The sequence below is a fragment of the Pteropus alecto genome, unplaced genomic scaffold (assembly GCF_000325575.1).
Source record: "Pteropus alecto unplaced genomic scaffold, ASM32557v1 scaffold189, whole genome shotgun sequence".
NCBI classification, from domain to species: domain Eukaryota; kingdom Metazoa; phylum Chordata; class Mammalia; order Chiroptera; family Pteropodidae; genus Pteropus; species Pteropus alecto.
In genome coordinates, this window is record NW_006442117.1 from 2,640,585 (window position 1) to 2,661,877 (window position 21,293).

At 36.8% G+C, this 21,293-nt stretch overlaps 1 protein-coding gene and 1 pseudogene across 1 annotated transcript in view; one reads left to right on the forward strand and one right to left on the reverse strand.

Annotated features, from left to right (window-relative positions):
- The window catches only part of ARID4B (AT-rich interaction domain 4B), a 118,338-nt gene that overhangs the window by 64,200 nt on the left and 32,845 nt on the right, over window positions 1-21,293 (reverse strand). The window contains 3 exon segments of the mRNA XM_025039062.1: window positions 2,347-2,437; window positions 5,739-5,804; window positions 8,694-8,804. Coding sequence (XP_024894830.1) covers window positions 2,347-2,437; window positions 5,739-5,804; window positions 8,694-8,804 — 268 coding nt within the window.
- LOC112470046 lies at window positions 15,246-15,364 on the forward strand (annotated as a pseudogene).

Here is a 21,293-nt window from a genome sequence, read left to right on the forward strand (position 1 = left end):
ATAAATACTGAGATTTACCTAAGAAACAGAAAGAGTACAGATTTATATATTCAGACTGCTCCTAAAAATTACTCCATTTTTTATTTGAAGCAGAATTTCTGAACCCCAGCACTACTAATATTTGGACCAGATAATTCTTCTTCATGGGGGCTGTCCTGTGCACTGCAACATATGTAACAGCATCCCTGACCTCCAGCCACTAGATGTCAGTAGCCCCGCTTCCAGTTGTGGTAACAAAAAAATGTCTCTGGACATTTGTCAAATGTTTCGTGAGTGGTGAACTTGCCCCTGGTTGAAAACTCCTTATTTAAAGCACTAACATGTCCCAGCAAATTTACTATAAGTTCATATATACACAGAATATATGTATATTTGACATACTTTTAACATATGCTATTACCACAAATCACAGGAAGAGTACCTCTATTTTAAATAATGTTGCAAATTCTTAATTTAGAAATAGCGGTTTCTGCCCAAGTACCAAAATTCGGTTCTTGTACATTATGTGAGACAGGGTAAATGACTTTTAGTACTTTTTTGTAATGCTGTAACTAAAATATTCAATAATAAAAACGCCATGTTTATGAGACTGAAGTTTACACCTAATTAGCATTAGGATTTACTACAGAACTGCTCGCGGTCTCATAGCCTACATCGATGCAACATTTCCTTATGTGTCATTTGTAAAACAAGAACGAAACTGTAAATTGAAGACTACATTTAAGAATAAACGTGTAACACTGATGGAAGAAACGTCTTCGTAAATTACAGAGGAAAAAGTGACCAGAGGCAGCTCTTCCCGTAAGAGGCCTGAGGTGACTGAAAGTGGTTTGCTATTCACTCAACCCAGAAAACCCCACAAAATCATGCAAATCAAGAGGTTCAAATCTTCGTGTTCAATTTAAGAACCCTCATGAAACTGCCCAGGCCATCAAGGGTATGCATATCCAAAACGTCACCAAGCATGTACAGGATGTCACTGACAGAAGCAACGTGTGCCATTACGTCATTATAATGCTGGAGTTGTTAGGTGTGCCCGGGCCACAAACAGTGGGGCTTCGATGCAGGGTCTGTGGTAGAATTTTTGCTGCATATGCTTAAAAATGCAGAGAGGAACGCTGCACTTAAGGGCTCAGGTGGAGACTGTCTGGTCACCGGGCACATCTAGGTGACCCGAGCTCCCAAGATACGGCGCAGAGCTTACAGAGCTCGCGGGTGGATGAACGCCCAACGCGCTCCCCTGCCACACTGAGGTGACCCTCACGGGAAAAGGGCACATGTTCCTAAAGCAGAAGAGGAGCTTGCACAGAAGGAAAAGAAATCCCAGAAGAAACTGAAGAAACAAAAACGTATGGCCCGGAGTAAACTCAGCATCAAAGAAATGCTAATAAAAGTAAAAGTGGAAAAAAAAAAAATGACCACAAGTAAACTGACTATGGAAACTGGTAGCAGAGATAAGAGTAGAGCAATATGAGAACACCTGCAGCTAAACAGCAAAGGGATAACATTCGAAATATATTAAGAACTCACATCCTAAAAATAATAGGAAAAAGATAACCATCTCAAGAGGAAAAGGAGATTGGGAAGACAATATAAGCTAGCAATTCGAAAGAAAAAAAATACAAAGGAAAAGATGTTATCTTCAATAAATGTGAAAAGATGTTTGATCTCACTAGTAATCATGGCAGGGCACAGTCAAACCAAACAGATACGATTTTGTGTCCAGATGAGCAAAAATTTTTAAAGATCACTACTATCAAATATGACAAGGGCTGGGAAAAGAGAAATGTTCATGGGAGTGTAAATTAAAAATTAATAGTTTTGGGGGAAGGTGGTTTTCATTACAGACTAAAGTTTAAAAGTACATTTTATTTCCATCTATGCCTGGTTCTCAACCCATACACTAGGGAAATATAAGAATACTGGACATTTAATCCAGCATTTAATGTAAGAGCAAGAAAACTGAAACATCATTGGTAAAAGAAAGTTACAGTATCAAATATCATAATATCAAATATTATGCAACGATTACGCAATATAATAGTTAAATTTACCTGTTGCACAACACACTGAAATGTACATTTAAAAATAGTTAAGATAAAAACAGAAATTTCTCTAAGATACACTTTGAAGTGAACGAAGCTTAAAATCCAATTCTATAATACATATACTAAATGATTTCAAATTATGTTACGCACATATTAATGACATAATTTTTTTAAGTATCTGGAAAGATAAAAACCATTAACAGTAACAACATCTACAGCATTAAGACAAAGTAAATCAAGGAAACTTCGCTTTTGCTGTATTAGCTTTGAAAATATTTTTACAAGATTTATTCCTTACCTACAGTATACCAACTCGCGTCTGTTAATTTATTGATAACAGCTTCCTGATAGGCACCATCGAGGTTCTTCACTTCTACAACAGCTCCGACCTACAGTATTTTAAAAGGTTAGAAAAACTTTTAGAAGTAAACCAAAACCTGGCTTTATTTATTTAGTTGAGTGCATGGTGTAAAGGATAAAATAATTACTGATTCGATTTGTATTAAAGTACCAGCAGTTTTATCCACCAGTGTTTTTATATATTCAGTGAAAATAAAAGGTAAATAATATCTAAGTTATTATCATGAAAACAGTCCTAAAGGGTTTTGGGAACCCCCTGGGGTCACTGGACTGCACTCTTAGATCCAGAACCACCGTATGTGAAACTGACTGTCCTTGCCCCATATTACCACTATTATCCGAATAAGCCTGGGAAGAGGAGGGATAAAGAAAGAACTCCGAAGTCTCCTTAAGAGTCAGAACTCAACACAAATAACAACCATTTAAAATATTTTTTGTTTGATCAAGAACATGCTGAGTTACACTTACATGGTCTCTATAACTACGTCAAACTACAAGCTTCTGCACAGCAAAGGAAACTATCAACAAAATGAAAAGTCGACCTACTAAATGGGAGGAAGTAGCTGCAAAACGCAAATCTGATAACAGGTTTAATATCCAAATATATAAAGAACTCACAGAGCTCAACGGCAAACAACAAAAACAAGCTAGCCAGTAAAAAAAATGCAACAGGTACATGAAAAGATCATCATTACTGATCAGAAAAATGTAAATCAAAATCATAAGGAGGTATTACCTCATACCTATCAGGACAGCCATTATCTGAAAAAAAAAAATAAGTCAGCGAGGTTGTGGAGAAAAGGGAACCCTTGCGCACTGTTGGTGGGAAGGTAAATTGATGCAGCCACTTAAAAAAAAAAACAGTATAGAGGTTCCCTGAAAAATTAAAAATAGGGCTATCATATAGGATCCAGCAATTCTGCTTCTGGGTATTTATGTGAAAAAAAATAAAAATGCTAATTTGAAAAGATATGGGGACCCCATGTTCACAGTGACATTATTTATAATAGCCAAGACATGGAAGCAACCTGTATCCATTGACAGATGAACAGATTTTTAAAAACGTGATGTGTGTGTGTGTGTGTGTTTGTAATTATTTAGCCATAAAAATGAAGAAAATCCTGCCATTTGTGACAACATGGTTAGATCTTGAGAGTATTATGCTAAATAAAATAAGTCAGCCAAAGAAAGACAAATACTATTTGATACCATTTACATTTGGAATCTAAAAAACAAACCAAAAAGATCCAAGCTCACAGATACAGAAAACGTATTGGTGGCTGCTGGAAGGGGGTAGCGTGGGTGAAGAGGGTCAAAAGGTACAAACTCCAATTATGAAATAAGTTGTCATGAAGATGTACAGTATGGTGACTACAGTCAACAACACTATGTCACTTATTTGAAAATTGCTCACAGTAAATCTTAAAAGTCCTCATCACAAGGAAAAAAAAGGAAATATATTTTTTAACTGTGTGGCAATGGATGTCAACTGCACTTACTGTGGTGTTCAGTTCTCAATACAAATATAGAATCATAATGTTGTACAGCTAAAACTAATATAATGTGATATGTCAATTATACCTCAATAAAAATAAAATGAATATGGTCTTTATAGTAATAACAAAATAAACTTGTCCAGGGAAGAGACGGTTAGGCCCACAGAATGCCCAAAAGGGGAAAGGAAAATCAGGAGAATTAACAGAATTTTCATTACCTGATTATAGTTAATAAATATGTGGTACAATTTTTTAATTTAATATTCAAGCAGTCTAGGTATTATTTTTATGTGAACACATTACAAGTCAATTTAGATAAAATGACCACTACTTTTATTTCCTTTAAGAGAAACATTTATACAAATGCTGACACTTTGTATCAATCAGCTGATGGAAAGCTACGAAGTAAGTATACTAGGGAACAATTCAAAAATCTATAACGAAAAATCTATAGACAAGAAAATTATTTTAACAATCTTGAGACCACAATTTAATACACCTGCCTATGTCAAAATCAAAATATTCCTAATCCCTAATCACAAATAAAGAGAAATTTAATAAGAAAAAGCAAACAAGTAAAATAAACCAGTTATACCACAATCAAAGAGGCTGGAACAGTTGGAGAGAAAGATGTCTGAAGATTCGAAGTAGTTGATTTTTCTATCCCTTCCCAACACTGAGTATTTTTTTGTAGGTGGTACCTGCTGGCCTGTATCAGGTTGTTTAAAACAGGGCAGTCGGGCAGCGAAGGACTATGCTATGAGGCAGAAACACAAATAAGGCCTGGAGGTATATGTGCTCTGAACATTCAGGGGGCACAATGCTTCATTACAGGCTGTGAATCTATCAGAGTTTTGGTTCAGCCATTGTTGGCTGCGAGACTTTCAACAGATTACTTTACCTCCTTCAGTTTCCTCTTCTGTAAAGAGCTGTTATGAGGATTATGTAAAACACTATGTGCAAAAGACGTGACAGTACTAGCACATACTAAGTGCTAAATAAACGGTGGCTAATGTCATTTAAGTGTACGAGTTTCTGTCCTTTTGTCCCTCCAAGCGATAAATTTGGATGCACCTGTGCATGTACGTTAAAGATGGCACCAACAAAATACAAATAGTGGAAAATAATTTTTAAACGCAAGGTAAAAAAAAAAAAGTTTTAGTCCTCCATGGTGCCCACTATACATACATGCAAGGAACCAATGCCCTGGGGATCCAATTAAAAGTTTTAAAATGAATCACAAACAAAACTGGTAGATACACACATCTATCTCTCTCTCTGAAAAGTACAATTTCATCAGTAAAGGATTTTTCTTGCATTTACAAATGCTTCTTCATTCCATTAGCATTTCTAAAAATTCACCCAGCCAGGCCAATGTCCATTTTCAGACTTTCAAAAGGGCCAAAGGGCACACACACAGTGGTTACCCATATATTCCCTTTACCCTGCTCACCAGTAGAAAGTAAAGCAGCTCTTAGTTCACTGGCCAATGAGAAAACATAAATGCAAATTTCTGGAAAATCTATAATTTTTACAAGACCAGTGCTCTAACCCCTCAGCTATGGCACCCTTCCCAAAAAGTCTGCAATTTTAGTACGTGAAACTGAAACAGATGAGTAAATAAAAAGCAGTCGATGCTCCCTTGATGTTCATCTCATTCCTGAACACAGGTTTTACTGAACATTCAATCTGCTTTTTTCTATTAATCTATAGAGAGAGAATTATGTATTTATCAACTCAATAACAAATTAGCCAAGAAATGAAAAGAAATGACCAAACATAATTACTGTTTCCCAGGGATGCACTAGAATTAATGAATAAATAAATGAATTACCTTTAGTGGGCCCTTTATGTGGTCATCCTGAACTTCTACCGTTGAAGAATCGTGTCTAAATGTAACCTAGAGATCATAAATTTAATTAGCCATGCACACGCACGAAAATCAACACAAGCTCATCGATGCATGAATTCCTTTTTATCACAAGTAATCTAAACAGTTTTGTATAACAGACTTTATACAAAATCTCAATCCCTAAGCAGATTCATTGAAATTTTTATTAAATAATTTCCCAGACTAAATTACTTGATGTTTCACATATCATACTTTATTCAACACTATTAGTTATTAGTTTAGTTGTATAATTTTTTTTCCTAAAATATGAGAAAAAAAGAGGTGGCGATCTTAAACATGGGGGTTAGGAGCGCCAACCCCCAGAACAGCTGAAAATCTATGTCTAACTTGTGACTCCACAAAAACTTATGGTAATAGCCGGTAATATCAACTGTCGGTGAACACAAATTTTGTATGTGTTACATACTACACTGTATATTCTATACAGATATTATATGCTGTATTCTTACAATAAAGGCTAGAGAAAAATGTTAAGAAAATCATAAAGAGAAAATACATTTACAGTACTGACTGAAAAAAATCCGTGTATAAACCCATGTTGTTCAATCGAGGGTCAACTATGTATCATTTCGCGAAGGCCTAGCTTGATAATAAACAGTAGCAACAAACATTTAATCAGGCTCAAGTGTCAAACATATAATCTTCACAACAACCTTATTAGGTAGGTATAACTGCTCCCATTCTGTTGGTAAGAAAACTGAGGAACGAAGTCTAAGTAAATGGTCCAAGACCCCAGGCCTAGTACACGGAGGGACGAGACCCCAGCATAGGCTGTCGAGCCGCAGAGCTCTCCTGCGCTCCCCGGATCAGCGCAGCAATCAGAGAACAGGCAACCAGACGTGAGGGCGTCAGACTGAAATAAGGAGTTCAAGTTCAAACATTTAAATAGTTGGTGAAAAATAAGGGAGCTTCCAGTATTCCGTACAGGAAAAGCTGTTCTCCCTCTTCCAGGGACCAAACCATCAACACGGCCTTATCGGATGTGCATGGCAGTCAATCCGGGCCACGGGCTCACAAACCAGCTACGAAAGAAGACGTCCTGTGCTCACAGCATCACAGACATTTCTGTCTCACGGAAAACACTACGACACTTTATTTAAATAATGGGTTTAGGCAACTGTGTCATTCACTTAGAGTATAGGCCACTTAAGGATGGAGACCAGGCCCTAACATTAAAGTCTCAATTCCTAATACAGTGCTTAGCACATGGTAAATACTCAATAAATGAAAAATGGTGAGGAAGAAGTGTATCAACAAACTGTTGAAAAACTGTATTAACTCTGACTCTGAAACAAATTAAACTGGTATAGATGTGTAGCACCATAACTACTGAGAAAATCATTGACTTTGAATTATAAACAGATTTTAGAGCAGCCCCAAAAAAATTAATGGTAATTTTAGAAACCCATTTATTTATAAGGCACAAGGTGCTGGGACTCTGTGCTACCAACAGAGGCAGTAGAGACTAAGTTTCCTTCCTTTTATTAACAGCAAGAAATGACAGAACAGTTACATGTCATTTAGTAGTTCATTCACTACACAGAGACACCCAGTCGAGATGGAGAGTCAGGGCCAAAATGCAGCCTGTGCTCTGCAGACCTAGCCCTGCCCAAAGGGAAGGCCTTTTCTAATTGGCAGGAAAGTGCTTTTGCGTATGCCAAGCTCCTTATGTCAAGCTCCGCTGAGGAGGCTCTCACCAGGGTGGAGGGCTTCTGTCTAATTCGCACTAAGGTGTTACACCTGCTCTAGCAGAAGCCCTGTCTGGAAGAGTGAGAACACTGATAAAAAGCTTTTTCATCTCTAAAATAGTGGCAAAAACAAACAAAAAATACCTGAGTGTTCAGGAAACACCAGTGTGTGAAGTCAAAACAGGAAATGCCGCCATAAGAGCTCTATAAGAGTACCCATATAATCAAATTACAAACACCAAGCGTGGGAAAACTGAAGGTGGGGCGGGGCCAAGACTAGTGCCTCAGGCTTAACTAGGAATGTAAATTAGAATCACCCGGAAGCTTTTTTTTTTTTTTTTTTAAATACATCCATGCATAAGGAAGAAAGAAAGGAACATAAGCATACAGATGTGGGGAAAGCTCCAGAAGAGACTGTGATGCTCTCCACTGGAAGTACAACGCTTCCATGGCCTGTTTAACTGGTGCTGTTTAGAGCAGTCTTTTACAGGGTATCTGCTAACCTGGATGATAAATCCCCTGAGGACAGAGAGCGGGTCATTCTCACACCTCTGTTCTTCCCACCTAACAAGCATCCTGCAATGTGCCACTCAATAAATAACTGACCAGTGAACAAATATCTACCTTCGAATATTTCATTTGTCCCATATTTTTTAATACTGGTAATTTATTAAAATGTACACAATTACATTTCTTTTCGTGTATTACCTGAAACAAAACACGTATCCAAGACACCATCGATTATAAATCACGTCTCAGTTTCATGGTTAAAACCGAGTGGGGGGAGGGATCTTAAAATTAAGAAATTGTGATAATTCCTATTCTGCTACTAATTTGCTATTAACAGCCTTGGAGAAATCACTAACCCTTTATGAGCCTCAACATTTTTTTAACAATAAAATTAATGAATTAAACTATGTGATTTTAAGGTCATTTCTAGCTCTAAAAGGCTAACAATACTAAGTCTGTAGTGAAATAGAATTCAAAACACCAACCGTACTAATCTAATTTCAGTCCAATTGCAATATTCTAAAATGACAACTGATGTTTTTTATAGGTATTTTTACAACCATTACTCCTAGAAATTAAACTTACCTTGCAGAAAAAAATTTCTTAAATATACTCATCAAGTTAATGTTTCAATATCGAATACTGAACATAAAATTTATATAATCTACATGTACTGTACCTTGACTTTGACAAGTCTTTTTGCTGTCTTGATCTTGGCTTCACAAAAGGCTCCTCTGTATTTAGCACTCACATCAGTGCCCACTGTCAAATAGGGAGGCTCATCAAGGGCCTAAAAATGCAAACAAATTAGATTTAAACTCTCTAATTCCACAATCAGATCTCAGAAGGGCAGATCTAATCCTGTCATAGTTTGTTAACAAAAACCTATAAAGTACTCTAACTTAAAAATGAGTAAAATATGTATCACAAAGGCTATTTTGATGCACTAAATGTACACCATATAAGACATCATTTTCTCTCTACAAAATACATATGGTACATAATATGAATTAGTTCAACCACAAGTCTATCATTCCATCCACACCTCCACCCGCCAGCCATTCAAATGTTTATTTACTATGTGACCACTTAGAAGGCAGATTCCTAAAGCTCCAAGTCTGAGAAAATTTCTTTTACTATTGAGGCTATATCTTGACAGCCACCTCAAATCATAATAGCTTTGTTATATTACCATCCAGACAATTCTAAGGTAGAATGGCATAAAAGGGGTGAGGGGAATTACATGTACTCAAACTACTGTTGAAAACTACATTAAGAAATCCAATTTGAAAAGCAAAAATAAATGAATGGGACTACATCAAACTAAAAAGCTTCTGCACAGCAAAAGAAACAGTCAACAAGGTAAAGAGACAACCATCCGAAAGGGAAAATATATTTGCAAGCAACGCCTCCAATAAGGACCCAATATCCAAAATATACAAAAGAACTCAAACAACTCAATTAACGACACTTCTCCCAAGAAGACATACAAATAGCCAACAAACATATGAAAGGATGCTCAACATCTTTAGCTATTAGGGAAATGCAAAACAAAACCACAATGAGATTCCATCTCACACCTGTTAGAATAGCTGTTATCAACAGGACAAGTAATGACAAGTGTTGGAGAGGATGCAGAGAAAAAGGAACTCCTATACACTGCTGGCAGGACTGTAAACTGGTACAGTCACCATGGAAAACAGTATGCAGGTTCCTCAAAAAACTAAGACTTGATCTACCACATGATCCAGCGATCCCTCTACTGGGTATTTACTCCAAAGACTTGAAAACATATATCCGAAACGTTGCACTCCGATCCTCACAGCTGCATTATTCGCAGTGGCCAGGACATGGAAGCAACCGAAGTGTCCTACGATAGATGACTGGACAAATAAGCTGTGGTGCACATATGCAGTGGAATATTGCTCGGCCGTAAGAAGAGAGGAAATGCTGCCATTGCCGACGACAGGGATGGACCTCGACTGAGACAGTCATGCTAAGCGAAACTGGCCAGACAGAAGAAGTTGAAAACCACATGATACCATTTATATGTGGGATATGAACCTAAAAGCAACAAACGGGTCAAAACGGACTCATGGACAATAGACTAGTGGCTGTCAGACAGAGGGGAGGTAGACGGGGAAAAAGGCGGTCAAATATGTGGTGACAGAAAGAAAACTATGGGCGGTGAACACACAATGCGACATAGATCTATTTACCTTACTGTCGAATTGTACGCACCTGAAACCTACTGGATTTCGTTAACCAATGTCACCATAATAAAACAAAATTAATTAATTTTTTAAAAATCCAGTTTGGGACGTCTCAAATAAAATTAGCTAAAATATCTCAAATGCTTTGATGCACATACTCACTATTCGCTCTTCCACGCTAAATAATATTTTCAGTTTCCCCACTTGTGATTTAGATTTAATAGTCCTAATATAGCTGCTCTGACTTTTTACAATCAGGTATATTTATTTCTGCAAAGGTTCTATATTTCTAAGGAGTTCTGTTTGTATTAATCAACTCCACAGCCAAAGAAAGGTATTATATAAGTAGCTTTTCCCAAAATGTTTTATAAGAAATACTAATATCCAAGATGGTCCACCAAAAAGAAAATGAGAGACGAGTTTGGGAAAATCAGTTTATCGAATGAATTCCCACTCTGCCTAATCATTTCACAATGTATTTGCCCAAAGAGCTTTTTCCTCTCATTAATATCTAATAGCATCCTGTAGAAACTTAATAGAACATAATGTGGAAAATGCTGTATATAGCAACAAATAATGACAAATCAATTTTATTTGTATCTTAAAATAAATTCACCCCTCATAGTTGTGGCTGAGAGAGAGAGCGCGTGAGCAAGCACTATTTCAATGCTATGACAAAAGTGCCCATAATTATATCGAATAATTTTAATAACTTTTTTGTAAAGGTGAGAGGTATCACATAAACCAAGACAAGGGTGCTAGGACTAAAATTATCGGGCCAACCCTGAACATGCCTGATCTTGTCTGATCTCAGAAGCTAAGCAGGGTTGGGCCTGGTTAGTACTTGGATGAGAGACCACCTAGAAAGACCAGGTGCTGTAGGCGTTAAAACAAACAAACAAATAAACAAATGATAGATTGGATGGATGGATGGATGGATGGATGGACAAAATAAAATTATCGGGCCAATCTCCTTAATGGCCATTCCATGTATTTCTTGGAAAGTATTTAAAAAGGAACTTAAAACATATCAAGTATATGATTTTTAAAATCTACTCCGGAAAATGCCCATATTCCAATTCCCTAATGCCATAAGTATACACAGATAATAATTTCTGCGTTACTACTTTCTAAATTTGTTGATGTCATTAACTAACTACAATTGTAACTTGGCACTGCTCTTGCACCTGAAGTTAATAAAGAACACATTTCTACTTTACCTTCCTGACCCCTTAAAATATCATTTTCTTTGGTCAAAATTTTGGTTAAATTCTAGACAAGTTAGTGGCTTTGTTTCAGCAAGAATATGAAAGGGACTCACCTCACTTCACCCAGAAATTTTAAGAAAAATTTAAAAAGACATCAATTCACTTGGTGGTTCAATTGGTATTACGTGTTATTGCTAGAAAAGCCTATGACCATGGCTCATCATTGTCCACAACATGCGACCTCTCCCACTGACACGCCCTGCACCTTAATGACCAGTAAAATGTTATTTTCATAGACAAATAGTATAGTTAAGATAAGTGAAAACTAACGAGGAACCAGAAATTGCAAAATGTAGGCAAGAACAGAAAAATCAACAAGTTGCACATTTGTGCCCACTCAGGAACAAATAAATAAGCAATTAGCTTTTCAGGTATTTTTATTATAGAACATTTTGAACAAAAAAAGAAACAGACTAGTAATGTATTTAGACTACTAGTACAGAAACCCATTTACACGTTCTTTTCATTAATATTCACATTAGACTGGCAATATTCCAACTATAAAATATTATAAATATGCTACTGGACAGATTTATTCAACTTGGATTTGAAAGACAGAATTTCTTTTTCTCCAAACTAAGTCCATCCCACATCCCTACGAACCTGAAAATCCATACTGACAGAAAGAGTAATAATTACCTCAAATAATATGGCGTAAATTATTACTTAAGGGTAATATTTTCTTTCCTTCAAGCTAGAATACATGAAAGGGCATTAGCAAGGCATGGAAAGAAAATGTCTATTAGAAAAAAAATTGCAAAGGGAACCTGAAGTATAATAAAACCCGCTAAAACGAAGATACATTGTGAGAGCAGTGCTAATTTGTTAAAAAGAATGTAGAAAAGACCCATGTTCTGATTTTCTGCCTTTTTTTTTGGCATCATCTTATTAGGTAAGTTACTTTTCTGTTCCTAAATTCTCATCATTAGATGACATAATAATTATTGTTCCGCACACATTTATTCATCGAGCCTATCTATATGAAAGCATGGGGGTTACAAAGATAGTCAGAATGGGGCATCTGGACACATAATTAGCTGGAAGTGAAACTATGCTAACCAAAATTGTGAATGAGAATTTCTACAGAAAAGCAAACCAAATCCATAACCTACATGGTCAGATCTGTATATGCAGTTTTAATGGAGCATAAATTATCCCTCTGTGATTAGTATAACATGAGCTAATAAAGCAGACCAGGAGCACAGCCTTTCAAAGCAGAAAGACAAGGTCCTAATCCCAGCTCAATCTTTACACTAACTAGATGAGTTTTTGTAGTCTACTGACCCTCTCTAAATTTCAGTTTCCTCATCAGGAAAATGGAATCAATATTAGAAAGTATTCAGTTCTGATGCCTGAACTATTTAGCTACTAAAAGTTACTATTAATATTATAAAATACTCAATGTGGGCAAACAAGTCATTAAACCAATGTAAACTCAGATGTGACACCCTACCTTTTTTTTTTTGATATGTGAGAGACAAAATCTCATTTTAAATGACTGCTCCCCATAAATAAATGTAAACTGAAAGTTAAACCACTTTCCTCACTTTTTCAACCAATGTTAATACTCCTCAGAATATAATATTTTTCAGTACTAAATCTAATGAGAAAATACTACAGGATATTTGGTAATATGTATGTCTTTAAAATGTTATACTTTTTCTACTTCTAGACCTGCAGAAGTAATCAAAGGTATCTATATTGCATTATACATACAGAAAAAACATACACCATAGAGATAGGAACTGTTAGATAAGGATTAATTTATGGCAAGGGGAGTGGAATGCAGAGTATGTGTATGAAACTATTTGATTCAAAGTCTTCTTGTTCTTTAAAAAATGTTCCTTTTTGGTTTTTTACAATTGGTATGTATCCTTTGCTGTTTAAAATGTATACTAAGGAACACTTCAAACAGATACAAAAGAAGAGAGGACTGTATGAATACATCCCCCATCTAGTCATAATCTGGTTCCCACGATGATCGACTCAGACAATTTTGTCTCATTTATGCCCCTCCCCATTCCTTACAAACACTGATTATTTTGAGGGAAACCCCAGGTCATTATATCACTTCATCAGAACAGTAAAAAGAAGTACATCTGTCCCTCAATTTATGCGGTACAAGTTTTTTTTATACATGGTAAATATTTCTCTCCTTTACACGAACTTTGAATATGCAGTTTCCATTTACGTGGTCTCATTTTATGTGGTTCTTTTATTTTCGTTTCCATTATTGGCAGTTATTCTTTCTAAAAAACAATAGCTTAACTCAGCAATGTACGAAGAACTAATATTTACTAATACACAATTAATGATCTTCCTGTTCATTGGAGGGCAAATAAAAAAGCATAGGTGACTACTGATTTTGAGGAGATTGGTTTTACAAATGTTTTGCTGCAGAAGTTGACAACTATATGAAGGAAAAATTCTCCCTTTTAAAATATTTTTATTTTTAGATAATGCACCAGGTCATCCACACAATTTATTAAGTAAATTTCAAGAAGGCTCTGACAATTTGAATGTAGATAATATTAACGAATTACTGGTTGATCACAAATTAAACGATAATGAATTAATTCCTTAATATCTGAAGCCCATTCTGCCAATGAATATGGCAGTGACCCTGAATCAGTTTTGTTCACTGCAGAAAATATTTACAAAGCTCTTCAACTGGCCACAAAACTAGAAACTGCAATTCCAGATATTGATCCAAACATCCAACGAGCCTTAAAATTTCGGAAAGATTTTTTTAGATGTTGTGGTGAATATTCAAAAATTTATGAAAATTTAGCAAAAGATGGGTTGGGAAAAGATCATCTAAAAACATAAATAACGAAATCAAAGCAGCACTTCCAAATATTCTCAGCAATGAAGATAGTGACTTTATGCCAATTAAAAAGAGAAAGTTGATTGTTTTAGATTACAGTAGACACCAACAGCAAGTAAAATTTATTTTGGTTTTCCTGAATTTTCATTAGAAGTTTTCGTGGAAATATGTAGAATATATTTATGACTTATGTTGGCCTATTTAGCATTTTTTTCGTAATGGTGGACTCTTTTTATACAGTTTTCTTCTGCATAAAAAAAGACGCGTGGAATGGATAATCCACACAAATCAAGGGACAAATATATACTCTGTAGAAATTGGGATTATGGATTATTTTGAATGTTCTTATTAATACTTTTCTGTATTCTCCAATGTATCTGGAATGACTACATTAATGACAGTCAGTATAATAGAGTAATTAAGAGCACAGACTCTTGAATTAGAGGCTTAGGTTTGAATCTACCACCTAGCAGCTGGGTGACCTTGGACTAAGACCTCTGTGCCTCAGGATATAATAGTGACTATCTGACGGGGGATGAGGGTTGAAATGCCCCATGTTAAATGCTCAGAAGGGTCCAGCATACAGTGTCCCCCATCCCCAAAAAAAGGTTGTTATTACTTAATAATCTGGGGTAAAATTGTTAAAAAATGTTTAAGTCCTATACAAAAAAGATCTCACATAAACAGCAGATGCCAATATAATATGTGTGTGGGGCGGGGGAGAGATGTTTAAATATTATCTCCTTATTCAAATCAGAAATAAAGTAATCATGCTGGATTTTAGTAGCAAGAGACTGTCTGCAGGGATGCTCCATAAGGAAGCGTATCACAAACCTTCAGCCTGGCAAAGACAATCAAGACTATAAATCTATTTTGAGGCAACTGTGCTTTGGTCCAATGTAGAGCTATATAAAGAATTGTCAGTCTACAGCCATGGCATCCTGAACAAGCCCGATCCCGTCTGACCTCGGAAGCTAAGCAGGGTCGGGCCTGGTTAGTACTTGGATGGGAGACGGCCTAGGAAGACCAGGTGCTGTAGGCATTAAAAAAAAAAAAAAAAAAAGGGTGGGGGGGATTATAAACTGACAAGGTCCTTGCAATCTGTGAGGTCAACCAAGGGTTGCCTCGCCTAAAAACAAACAAACAAACAAAAAAGAAGAATTGACAGATTAACTAAGATTCCTTTGACTGACACCCTGGTAGGTTTACAAATGAAACAAAATAAAACAAAATACAAAACCAAAAAAGCCCTCTTACTTTTTCCTTTTGCTCTGTTTCTCTAATTTTGGCCAATAATATGGGCCATCTCAGAGGCTAAAATAAAATGTTTTTTATGTAGAACGTCCATGCCAAAAAGGAAATTAAACTACTAAATTACCACCCCTTTGTTTAGCAAACAGAACAGTTTTCTAGTTGTCAAGGCAACAGCTACCTCACCGTTATCCGGCATTGCTTAAACAATTATTTTTCTAGTCAATCTACCAAATGCCCTCACTGGCACCTAAAAACCACTTAATTCCACGGGAACACTAAAAAGCATAAGCGATTTTTAAATTAGCTATTGGTGGATAATAATCCTGCAAGAAGCCAAAATGCCATGTAAATGCCCAAATGAATCAACGGTAATCTCTAATGTGCCTTGGGCTGCAGTACATCAATATATAAAATGTTTTAGAAACAGAGTAGTTGAATCAATTCTCCAAATGGCTGACTAATGTTGACACTGCCTAGGAAATATTCAGTTATTCAAGATTTATTTTTTTAACAAAGCAAAACATGCTAATGACATTTTACTGAGACAGTTTCTTAAAAAGAGTAAGCATCCAAACTGGTTACTAAGGCAGTGCCAGTGCAGCCAGGAGAACACGGAAACTAAATATGAGGACTAAATCTGATGCTAAAACGCTCAGTAAATATACTTAAACACACAAATAAACCTATAATAAGAACCTTTTGTATATGACAATCTCAGAGGCATTAAAACCATAATGGAGATGATTCCAACAGATGAATTAAAAAACCTCGCACCTATATACCAAAGGTGTATCATTTAAAAACTAAACTTAAAATTAAAATGCACAATATTTTAGGACATACCAAAAATGAGTACATTGAAAAACTAACCAGTGCAATCTAATTTTCCTATCTTCCTTTTCACGGGTTATTAAGGACATGGGTAGTAAGGGTTGGGGGGGCACAGGAGTAAGGGACAGATGATGCGTATACAAGGCATTTAGGAGGAGTCTGGGGGAGCCACATGGAAGCACAGGCAATCCCTGTGGCTAAGGACATGGTGGGAGCTGAGTAGGGACAGGAAATGTGCAGGATGGTTGGAAGACTTGTTACACTGACCAAACAGTAAACTGATCAATAAGTAACTATACTGAGGATAGTAGGGAAACGTTTCTCACTGCCAAAGAAATTTAAAAACAAGAAAGAAAGGGGAAAGGCTATAAAGAAGTCTACGGGACTGGACTGGAGTTAGAAATACAAATTCATATATACACATACATACAGAAAAATGAACAAGTAGTAACAAATGTATATGTGTATATACGTATGTATTTATGTCTCTGTGTGTGTGTATATATCCATCCATATATTTTCCTAACTCTGTCCACCAAGAAGGCCTAAGAGCAACTAAACAAAAACACAGGCCCAGTAACAAAAAGCATAGCAATGGACTAATATCTTGACTTCTAAATCCCAACCAGGAATCCTGGGGAAATGGCTGATTTCGAAGTTGAGCAGGTAAGTACAAGAATCTGAAACATCTCATGCCAGAAGGTAAGGAAATGCTCCATGAACGATGGTGACATTTCAAAGGATACAGGAGCCATCTTGAAGGGGTTCCTACTGGCCAAATGGGGGAAACTCTGAGCATCAAAATAAATACTGGTTGTCCTATTGTCTAGTTACGAAAGTATACGTATGTGGAAACTGACTTAAGATGTATGTATTTCACTGTAAGTAAATTATACCTCAGTTTCAAAAATTAACAACAAATTATCACTAATACAATAAAACTAGCATCCGTAAGTCCATACTGACAAATAAGTAAATGCAGAAAAGGGAAAGCTCTTCCTTATAGTAAAATGTTAATAAATATAGGAAATAGAGAATCCGCTTTTGGCAGCCATCGAAAAGGTAACTGATTCAGAGTTGTCAACAGATGCTAAACGATGAGTGGAGGTTGGATGAAGAACAGGATGCTGGCGTAATCCTGGAGTAACACTGAATTGTCAGTGGAATAATGGGATACGCTGAAAACAAAAGAGTATCCTTTCTGTGATATACTCGCCAAGAGGGATTCTGACACTGAGAAAAATTAGATAGACCCAGGCTGAAGTTATGCCACAGAATGTAAGGTCTGTATTCCTTAAAACTTTAAGAACATGAAATATGGGGAACACTGGGAAACAGTTTTAAATTGAAGTACTCTGAAGAGACATGATAATCAAATGCAACATGGATTCCAGGATAGAACATGGACCAGAAAAAGGAGAGAGACATTATTAGGAGACTTGATGAAACGTGAAACAGGTCTGTGGACGAAATGGCAGTGTTACACCAATGCTGATTTCCTGATTTAAAGGGCCGAATGCAGAATAAGAGTGTCCTTTTTGTTAGGAATTATACACTGGACTATTTAGAGGTGATAGGACATCTTGTCGGCATTTTGCTATCAGAAAGTTTAAAGATAATGATAACTAGTATATATACGTACACATAAATACACACATACAACAGAGATTATATTCATTCTCTGTGCTGTAAATTTAAAATTATCTGAAAAATTATTTTTTAAAGTACTACATATTTGTTGGCTATATGCATATATTTTTCTATGAATTGTTCTTTTATGTTCTTTACCCATATTTCTGAGTCACTCACTTTTTTTACTGGACTGTAAAAGTTCTTATATATATTTAAAAAATAAAAAAAACCAACCCCTTCCCCCAGATACAAAAATCTTCTCAGGATGCTACTTATATTTCCTCACACTCCTCCTAAAATTTAAGTTACTCTAAGAATTCAGACCCACATCTATTAACCAGAGAGATGCCTGCATACTCTCAGATATTAACAGAGGGTATCTGCGCACCCCTGGAAATTTAAACGATTCAAAACAGACATTCTAACTGGAACGTTCAACATCCCCAAAGAGGTAAGAGAGAAATACATTGGGGAGGACATTCATTAAGTATCTACTGTATTTAAGACACTGTTCTACATGCTAAAAGCAACGGCACTTTCCTCATGTAACACAAAGGTAACCAATTTATTCTGTCCTCAGAAGAGGTTAATCTTATCGAGCTAGGTAGGTCAAAACCTCGTTCAAATGCAAATAAATCTGCTCTAGGGTAACATTACTCTCAGAACGTACCATGCTTATTTACAATATTTAAACTTTAATGATCTGGAAATTAGAGGAGGATCATTCTCCTTTTGGCTAAGATCAAGCGGAAATTAGAGGAGCCCAGTGATGCAGCCAGTTCGAAAATCAGAATTACAAAGAGAAACCATAAACTGACATTATGGTCTGTATCTTCCCTGGGCATGTTAGTAATATCTGCTGGCACGAATTAGAAGGCATTAAGTAGGACATTTTGAAATATCATAAGTCACTATGAATTCATCTAGAGAATATTTTCTAAGGGACTGCTTGAATATCAAAAATAATATAATCCTTTAAACCTCATTTTAGATGACTTGAAAATAACAGTATTACATTTTTGCTTTATAAAAATAATAGTAGAAAACTAAGGGAAACAATGAGATTCACAGAAGCATCGTTCTTCTCAGGATGGCTATTAGACTACTATTCCAGACATATTCCCCTGGCAAAATATCCAGATAGATGGGTGATAGTTGGGTCAACTACTCTCGGTTTATTGTAAATTTTTGTTTTTCACTTCATAAAGCCTGAACATTCTTCCATATCTTAAATATGATTCTATAAAGTGAATGCTAATTACATCAGATTGTTCATCAGACCTCGCCATTGAAGAAAATACAACTCAAACGAGTTTAAGAGGTTGCTTATCAACCTAGGGATCCCATGTGGATCAGAACATTTTCAGAATTTCATTATCAAGCCTTCCCTGCCATCTACTGAGAGGGCTACGCCCACCTTGCCATCAGCTAAATAAATTCCGCCTCCTCAGGGTTCTCTGACCCCGCTGAGGTCATGAAAAATATTCAGTGGCATCCCCGTCCATAAGCATTCCCGGCAGGAAAGAAAAGCCAACAAAGCCCTTAAATTCTAGCATCTCGCTTGCTAAACCATTTTCCTGAAGAAAATTCTGAAGAGAGGATCCACTGGGCTATGGTTACCCAAGCGAGATGATAAATTCCAAGGGGTCGGGGGAGGATTCACTGAGGACACAAAAATATGGAGTATTTTATTTAGCTTAAAAATAGGTAAGTAAGCTTTTCCAATAAATATTTCTTATGTTGATCTACATGAGCCCTGTGTTCTGTGAACGCATACGTCCTCAGGGAAAAGTGGCAGTTGCACAATACACAGGGGCTGACAGTGGCGCCTGCCGATTCGTTTTCGGCATACTGTCAGGTGTGCCCATACAGGTAAATTTTGCAGATTACATTATTCTTGTTTACATGAGTTTGCGGATATTACAAACTACAAAAGAGGTTCTCAAAATGTGCTCCCAGGACCAATAGCATCGGCATCTTGTTAGAAATGCAGATTCTTAGGCCCTACTCCAGACAGCCTGAAGCAGAAACTCAGGGGGAAGAAATCATCAGTCCGTGTCTTGACAAGCCTTCCAGGACTCTGATGTACCCCAGTTTGAGGTCAATGACCTAGAGGTTCTCTTTCTAGGTCCTCGCTGGGAATGTGTCGCAGACACATTCAGCAACTAATAGACTATTTGGTTTCCTGACACATGTAGTATGAGGTTCCTGGTGGGAATGGCCAAACTGAAAGCCATGAGACTTGAAAGATGTCAGAGTGGTGATAGTGAACAACAAAAATACGTAACATGCACACAGAATTACTTAAAGCGATAAAAACTGCCTCATTTAAAATATAATGCAGAAAGTAGTTTAAGAAGACTCTAGCAAAGAAATCACTAAGATCAAGCTATCAACGGGAAGAGTAAAACCTAAGAAAATTGAAACCTAATGCTTCTTTGCAGAAAGGAGTTGATACAGCAGGCCTGACTGCTATTTCTGCCCTGCTTGTAAAGTTGGCCCTTGGATGACATCTGGATGACATTTGGAACCTGGATTTCAGGAGGATCCCGCAATTAACTGCTAAGAGTGGGTCACTGTGCCTAAATTGTGGGTAGAACCAATACGGTTTATGCTGAACACCTGCTTTCATTCCCAGAGCTGGAAATCTGGCTGTGCGCCAGGCATGGGTGCCCATGTGACTAGCCTCCAATAAAAACTTTGGGTGCTTCATCTCTAACAAGCTCTCCTGTTGGCAACATTTCAAATAGGTTGTCACAGGTCATCCTGTGTGACTCTACTGGGAGAATACTCTGGAAGCCTGCACCTGGTTTCCCCCAGACTCCACCCCAAGCATCTTTTCCTTTTGCCGAATATGCTGTGTAGCCTTCTGCTGTATTACATCCCCGCCAAAGGATGACTACACGCCGAGTCCTGTGAGTTTTCTCAGTGAATTACCAAACCTGAGAGCGTCTTGAGGACTCCCTGAACAGCTCACTTCTATTATGAGCGCTCTGACAGGCACGGAACAGGGTTAAAAACACTGACAATCCCATCAAATCTGACATGTCATATTATTTTTATTAGACCTGTTAATAAAATAAAAATTTTAATATTTTATTTCCAATTCCACTAAGAAAGTCTTTTTAACCTATCTGATAAGTCTGACTGGAACCGCATGCTCCGGCCTTGGCCGGTGAAGGGCAGGGCACCCTCACTGACAGTCCATTAAGGGAAAGTGGCTTGCTGTTACCAAATGAAGGTGGAATACAGGC